The 8,260-nt window shown below is 34.1% G+C and overlaps 1 protein-coding gene across 1 annotated transcript; it reads left to right on the plus strand.

The window, feature by feature from the left end:
- Nucleotides 1-4,203: 4,203 nt before the first annotated feature.
- Nucleotides 4,204-5,343, plus strand: LOC114719619 (zinc finger BED domain-containing protein RICESLEEPER 2-like). The gene is made up of 2 exons (XM_028905132.1): nucleotides 4,204-4,869; nucleotides 4,978-5,343. The coding sequence occupies exons 1-2, from the start codon at nucleotides 4,204-4,206 to the stop codon at nucleotides 5,341-5,343; spliced, it is 1,032 nt and encodes a 343-aa protein (XP_028760965.1).
- Nucleotides 5,344-8,260: the final 2,917 nt, after the last annotated feature.

Here is an 8,260-nt window from a genome sequence, read left to right on the forward strand (position 1 = left end):
TTATATTATCAGTTCATTATTTGAAAAGTTATCATTTCAAGTATGGTTTAAGTTGTGTTTGTTATAGCGGCTCATGAAGTCTCCTTCTCTTTCTGTTTTTGTGTCCAATAATATATATCTTGATCGGAACAATATTTAAATGTCTTTCCAAAGCTGTCAGAAGATCTAAAAGCGATCATAAGATTAAGGGTTCTCAAAAATAAGTAAATGTTTATTATTAAAAAAAATGATAAAAGATGTTGATATTTATTAGGCGTATCTTCCTATCAAGGTCTTATTTTTGGTACCTGTATTCATAATTAGATCTTTCTTATACACTCCCTCCAATTTTATTTATAAGTTCTAAATTTGAAAAAAGATGCGGTTCATTTTATAAGTTTCAATTTGATTTGGTCTTAACATTTAATGTATTTTTTCTAATGTTACCTTTAATTATATTTTTCTTATAACATTTTCTCAATTGCAGTACTTTTCGCTTCTTCTTTTTTCAATTATTTGTTACGATTGTGTGAATACGTTATTGGGTTAATAACCCGTTGGGAAAAGAAGCCTATACAAATGGACGGAATATGACTGCAGGCATTCATCATCATCAGAAGAGTATAATGGGCTAAGCCCAATCATTTAAGCCCAATATGAAGCCCATGAAAACCAACCTGTAATAACAGAATTTAGAACCAAACAAAATCTGAAAACGCCTTGATGACTATTTATGATGTAGTGGTAATTTAAAAGAGATCGGAGTAATTTTTGATGATCAGTTTCATTACGCACTCTTAAGTAATGATTTTTCACTTGATTAATTATGTGCTTATCATTAAATGAAAAGTATATATCATGGCTCAGTTTTATTTTCTTGTCCTGTCAAGCTTGGGACAAATATAAATTTCACCAAACAGACAATAAAACAATTAATTAAGTTCGATCAGTTCGTAAGATCATTGATCAAAGGGGAAAAAAATATTCAATTGTAAATTCTTTCTGTGACTACAATTTTCTAATCAAAGAAGTGTGTGTGTTTTTCATTAAAATCTGCAGGGATATAAGACTGGAAAAGGATATATATAATTCAACAAGACATTGTTATTATAATTAATTGATTAATGAAAAATATGGAGTGGGTGTTATTGATAAGGATACTAGCTAGTTGGTACGCTGTACGTATCGCCTGGAGTCAACGTGCATGTCCCCGTAAAAATTAAAGCCATACACTCAGTAACAAGTCATAATTATTTTATATAATTATATATATTATATGTCGATGAAATTTGATAAAATAAGAATTTAAGTGCATAATAGGTTTACATCAGCTTTATACGAGTCAAGTTCAACTAAGGATCAAGTCTTTTAATTTTATGCCCTCATGCCGTTCGCACGATTCTAATTTATCCTATTTTATTTCATTTTATAACTTCTTACATTTTTTGTTTGTTTTTTCGCAGTTGCCTGAACTGACTGCCATCAGAAAAAGAGATAAACAATTGTTATGCATTATCATCTGTTTGTTGGTGAACTAGGGGCAATATAATGCCCCTCAAGTATTTAATGTATGACCTAATTAGTAAGTTGATATTAGTCCTATATATAAAACATATTTCTCATGTACGTTTATCAATTTTTTTCTCAAATTAACTCCATTGAAATTCCCCAACAATAAACAACTACGAGAAGGAGGGAGGGAATTTTAGGGTGTTTTAGAAAAATCATATCACATTAACTAATTTAACTAACATTTTTAATTTACTCAAATTAGTTAATTAGGTCTTATAATTAATAAGTACTAGAGGAATATATTATAGTGTGTGTTGTAGCGTGTGATGATCAAAATTTACTATATATTCTATATTGAAAATATTTGAAATTTTGTATTTTGTTTTGACTCGATCATGATGATCCCCGGCCAAATGCGTAGAATATAACAAGCTGTATATCAAAATGTCTGTGTTTGTGTGTCTTCATAAAGATTATATTTTTACATTATTCATAAGTCATTAATGGTCTGTGTCATGTAATTTTAGAGTAATATATTTGCTATTTATCCAGAAAAATAATAAATTACTTGTGTTATTGTCTATCTTTATCGATCACGGTTTGACTTGGAAGTTTCTTAATCACACCCACATAATAATTATGCATGTTTCAATTTAGCGAGCATTAGGGCTGCACATGAAACCGGTAACCCGATAAATCCAGTCCAATTTTTGAAACAGTCCAAAAAGCCCGTAAAATTTGGGCCAGATCGGGTTTGACCTGAAGACCGAGTAGGACCGGGTTACGAGAAGGCATTGGACTGATGACCTGGTCCTACCCGTTGATTTTTTGTGAGATATTTAAAAAAAAAAAGTTGTATAAGGCCATATTATAGTTTCTTTTCTCTTTTTTTCCCCTACCAAGTCCATTTCTGATTTGGGCCCATGTTGAAGTCCTTTTTTTTTTTCCAGATCCAATTCTGATTTCGTCGAATGTCCATCAGAGATCAGACCATCACTATTCACTTCATCAGGCATCCTTCATGAGTTCATTCCTAAATTCCCTCTCCCTCCAAACCTAGTGGCAGCGTCAGACTCTCAGGCTCTTAGCGATTAGCAAAGACGGTGAAGTGGTGAGTGGCGACCTCAGAGCTCAGATCTGCTTCTCCCCCATCCCCTTTTGTGATTCGCGCAGCGCCGACAACCCCATTCCCTAGTAGCTAGCAACCAAGCTTGCCTCCTAGTCCTTCAATTTGAAGCTCACTGTTTGCTCGCCACTCGCCGGCTCGCCACTACTCTCCAGCTACATCACCGTCAGGTAAGTTCAAGCCTCTTTGGAGTGTTATTATTAATATTTCATTCTCCCTATCTAGCTCCGTGTGATACTGTGATCCTCGGTCAAATACTAAGTGTGTTTATTTTTTTTATTTACCAACAAAGCAAACATGTGATCCTTGGTCAAATACCATGTCCAGATTCAAATACTATATCTATAATAAATTGATAGTAGTGAAAGGAGGTAGGGACAACGAAAATTACTTCAAGATAGCACGCCATATTCAGAGGAAAAACAATGATAGCGCAAATTTTATTCCATACTACATCCACAAATTTTAATTAATTGCAGTAGTAAATACATATGTTATGAATGTAGAACCAGTTCATTTTATCAACACCATTACAGCAGAAAATTGTCAAAATTTGTCTACTTAATTGCTAAACTAACTTGTCCAATTTATATGTCTTTTTTTCATCTGATTATTGTGAACAATTATGATAGGCTTGCCATAGTTAATTATTGTTCCTAAAGTTGAAATAATTTGTCTAATTCATTATTCTCATTGTATTCTTATTTCTTGTTCAATTTATTATAGATATATTATCCATTTATCACTTTGAAATGGAGGAGCAAGATTCCATGTCAAGTTAAAGGGGATCAGTGACTCCTCGATTGGGTGATAACCTAACACAGAGTGGCTCTAGACCTTCACTAATTCCTTCTCAAAGTCCTATCTCTCCCACACCAACACCATCACCTCCTCCTGTTGCCCCTACTACTACTGCAGCACCCACTTCCCAATTAACACAAGAAGTAGGAGTAATTGAGGGTGACAATCCTAGGAAGAGAAAAGAACCAAAAAGAAAGCCTCCAAAAACATCTCATGTTTAGGACTATTTTGTGAAGCTAACATTAGAAGAAAGTAATGGAGAGGTTAGAGCATCTTGCAAGTACTGCAATATGACTTATGCTTGTGACTCTAATAAGCATGGTACAACTTCATTGAAAAGGCATTTGTTTAAATTTACAAAGAACCCACATAAGGATAATAAAGATAAAAAGCAGTCAATGTTGGGTTACCTTTCAAATACTTCTTAATAAAATGCCTTAGTCCCTCATATGTACAATGAGAAATGAATACAAAGAGCCTTGGTTGAGTTTATTATTTGTGATGAGCTACCCTTCAGAATAGTTGAGAAGCCAGGATTCAAAAAATTTGTAAATGCATTGGAGCCTCGATTTCCTATCCCATCTAGAATGACTGTTGGTAGGGATTGTTGGCAGTTGTTCCTTGGTGAGGTGAAGACTTTAAAGAAGATTTTAAACAATTGTGCATCTTGTGTTTGTCTCACAACTGATTGTTGGACTTCAAATTAGAATTTCAATTACCTCTGTTTGATAGCTCATTTTATTGATCCTAATTGGCATCTACACAAGAGGATTCTCAATTTCTGTATGGTTGAGAATCACAAAGGAAAAACCATAGGGAAGACAATTGAGAAGTGTTTGCTAGATTGGGGAATTGATAAGGTTTTCACAATTACTATGGACAATGCATCTTCAAGTGTCTCAGCATTGTCATACTTGAAGAAGCCATTAAGGAATTGGAAGGGATTGGTTTGTGGTGGGGGTTACCTACATATTAGGTGTTGTGCTCATATTCTTAGGTTGATTGTTCATGAAGGCTTAAAGGATTTGAAAGAGAACTTTGAAAGCATTAGAAGTGCTGTTAGATATATGCGCTCATCTCCTGCACATTTTGCAAAGTTTAAGTCTTTTGCTAAGGCTGAAAAAATTAACACAAAAAGCCTTGTTTGTTTGGATGTGTCAACCAAGTGGAATTCAACCTTCTTGATGTTAGAGGCAGCATGGAAGCTTCAAAAAATGTTTGAAAGAATGAATGATGAGGATGATGACTACTGTGCACACTTTAGGCCCTCTAACCCCCCTCCAAGGCATGAATCAAAAGCACATGATTTCAATTTGGTTGATTCACATGAGGTATCTAGCAATAGGCTTGAATCACATGATTTCTTGAAGCGAGCTTGTGATGCTAGGCGTGAAGATAAAGAGAAAAAACGTGATGACCCCCCAATAGTAGAAGATTGGAATCGTGCACGGGTCTTCTTAAAATTCTTGAAGATTTTTTATGATATCACATTGATGTTCTCAACTTCCCTTAGTGTGACATCAAATTCATGCTTCCAACCAATTGCCCATGTTTAACAGATGTTGGAAAGAAATATTATGAATTTAGATTCCCTCTTATCTGATATGTCTTTCAACATGAATATGAAATATGAAAAATATTCGAGCAAAGCTGAAATCATGAATCCTTTGTTGATTGTGGCAGTTATACTAGATCCTTGTTACAAGCTGGCATATGTTAATCACATATTTGAGAATTTGTTCCATGACAATGAAGTTTGCTTGGCTATGAAGGATAGGGTCAAGGATTGTTTATGTCGTGTGTTTGAAGAATATTTTGCCTTTGTTGGGATATCTTCTGAATCCAACACTGCTTCATCTCCTGCTATGCCTTTATCTTCAATAAGTGCTGTAGCGAATGTGGATGATCATGATCCAGGCCTTTAGTGGTTGACAATAGTCAAGGAAAGAAATTCACATGATTCTCAAACTAAGTTGGATAAGTATCTTGCTGCTGATTCTGATGATATCCCTGCTGATTTCAATATACTAGCTTGGTGGAAGGCAAATTCTGTTAAGTATAAAATCCTCTCTTGCATGGCATGTGATGTGTTGGCCATCCCAGTCTTTACAGTTGCCTCTAAATATGCTTTTAGCACAGGAGGTCATGTGGTTGATCAATATCGAAGCTCATTATCACCTGGAATGACTGAAGCATTAATTTGTTCACAAAATTGGATTCTTCCTAGTCAATCACTATCAGAACTTGTTGACAAGCTTCATGAATTTGATAATTTTGAAGAGTCTGGTAATGTTTTAAACATAACAAGCCTTTATTTAAATTTATCATATCACTATAAAATTATAATATTTCTGTTTTGTGTCTTTTTTTTCCTAAATGCTTCATGTGTCATTGATGGTGGAGACGCTGCTGTGTCCATGGAAATAGAGTAAAGCAAGGATTGAGTTCATAGTTAGCTACCATGTGCTGTGTCACCGATTATCATTCCACGTTTTGATATTTGCTGTTGTGTGATGGACCTATAATATTTGATATTGGCATGCATTTTGGCTTTATTATTAGCTATGACATTTGATTAGCCTATGTCCTTTAAATCAACAAACTTTGAGACTGATTATATTCTCATTTGATATTTACTTTGGTGTAATGGACTTTCCTTTTGCGTTGTGGTTCTTCTGCCTATTTGAACTTGCATTTTGCTGAAAAGTGCAACACGCACAAACCAGCAAGCTGCAAACTTTCAAGGCTTAGTGTAGTGGACTTGTTTAATATTATATTATGGACTTTAATGGTTGCTTTATAGTTTTTTTATTGTATTGTTTACGGTTTATACTTGATTTTAATTTGTAGATTGTTTTAAAGTTATTCTTATTTGGAATTTGATATTCTCATGATGTTACTCTATTTAGGGCAAGTAGATAGGAATTTTTTATGTAATAGATTAAAAATTATTGATTAGGAATTTTAAAAAAAAAACAGGACAAGGGATATGGACTTGGACTGGACTAGACCTCCTGGACCAGTAAATCGATCCAGTCTGGTCCAGTCCACCCAACCCGAGGAACAACGGGTTCCTTACTGGGCAGGACCGGTCTTCAGGTTGGGGTGACGAGCCCGAAGACCAAAAATGGACCAGACCGTGGGCTAATGGCCTGCCCAGCCTGGTGTAGTCCATGTTCAACCCTAGTGCCGAGTAGAGGCTTGTTCTTTTTGTTAAAATTACTCCAATTTGATTAACCTTCACTACCTAACCAAGGCACTATTGGAAGTGTTCAGCTGGAAGTTCTGGTGGATAATATCAATAGTTAGTTGTGTTATCAGTTCATGAGTTGTAAATTTATTATTTCAAGTACGGGTTGATTTGTGTTTGTTGTAGCGGCTCATGAAGTCTTCACATTTTTTTTAATTTATATATGCCATTTGTAAGATTCTTCTGGGCAGTAATAATGGATTGGGCACACTAGTCATTAGGCATCTTTCGTTCTTCTTTTCTTCCCCTTCGTGCTTTCGATTTTTGTGTCCAATAATATATACTTGATCGCAATAATATTTAAATGTCTTTCAAAGGCTGTCGGAAGACCTAAAAGATCATGACATCAAGGCTTTTTGAAAATGAGTAAGTGTTTCTTATTAAAAAAAATGATAAAAGATGTTTATATTCATCAGCCATATCTTTCTATTAAGGTCTTACTTTTTGTACTTGTATTCATAATTAGACGCCTTTCTTATATATTCCAGTTCTATTTATAAGCTTCAAATTTAAAAAGTGCAGTTGATTTTATAAGTTTTAATTTGTCTTTATCTTAATATTTAATGTGTTTTTTTAATGTTGTCTTTTATTATTTCTCTCTTATCATATTTTCTTAGTTGTAGTATTTTTCTCATTGTTTTATTATTTGTTACGATGGTGTGAATCCGTTATTGGGTTGAAGGGTTAATAACTCGTTGGGAAAAGAAGCCTATACAAATGGACTCTATCTGATTGCAGGCATTCATCATCAAAAGAAGAGTATAATGGGCTAAGCCCAATCATTTAAGCCCGATATAAAGCTCATGAAAACGAGGGCGTTATAACAGAATTACAATCAAACAAAAGCTGAAAACGCCTCGATGAGTATTTATGATGTAGTAGTAATTTAGAAAAGGTCATAGTAATTTGTGAATTGATCATTGATCAGCTTTATTATGTACTCTTAATTTCATGCCCTCATACTGTTTGCACAATTCTAATTTATCTTATCTTATTTCATTTTATAACTTCTTTTTTTTTTTTTTTGGGTTTTCTCCCAGTTACCTGAATTGATTGCCACCAGAAAAAGAGATAAATAATTGTTATGCATTATCATCTGTTTGTTGGTAAACTAGGGGCAATATAATACCCATCTGGTGTTTAATATATGACCTAATTACTGAGTTGATATCGATCCTATATGTAAGACCTACTTAACATGTTTGTCAATTTTTTTTTTCCTTCCAAATTGACCGCATTGTAATTCCCCCAATAACAAGCAAGTACGAAAAGAAGGGAGAGAATTATAAAAAATGCTTAAGATGTTTTTTAAAAAAAAAAAGTGTAAATTTTTATTTGTCAAATAGCTGCTCATCTTTCATTATTTAATTATGTTGTTTTGATTGTATTCGCTGGAATGTGACTCGTGTAATGTACTCCGCGCGTGTAGCTGATGAGCATGCATGTGCATGTCTTGTGTATTGTGTGTTTATTATTTTAGGAGCTTAGATATTCTCCAGGTGCGTATAGTTCGAATTCCAAGTGGACATTGATGGTTCTGTTATCAGCTCATTCTTGTACCACCATCGATTATATTATCAAAATATTAATCC

Source organism: Neltuma alba, unplaced genomic scaffold (genome assembly GCF_004799145.2).
Source record: "Neltuma alba isolate B1F8T4 unplaced genomic scaffold, ASM479914v2 tig00011927_pilon, whole genome shotgun sequence".
Classification (NCBI taxonomy): domain Eukaryota; kingdom Viridiplantae; phylum Streptophyta; class Magnoliopsida; order Fabales; family Fabaceae; genus Neltuma; species Neltuma alba.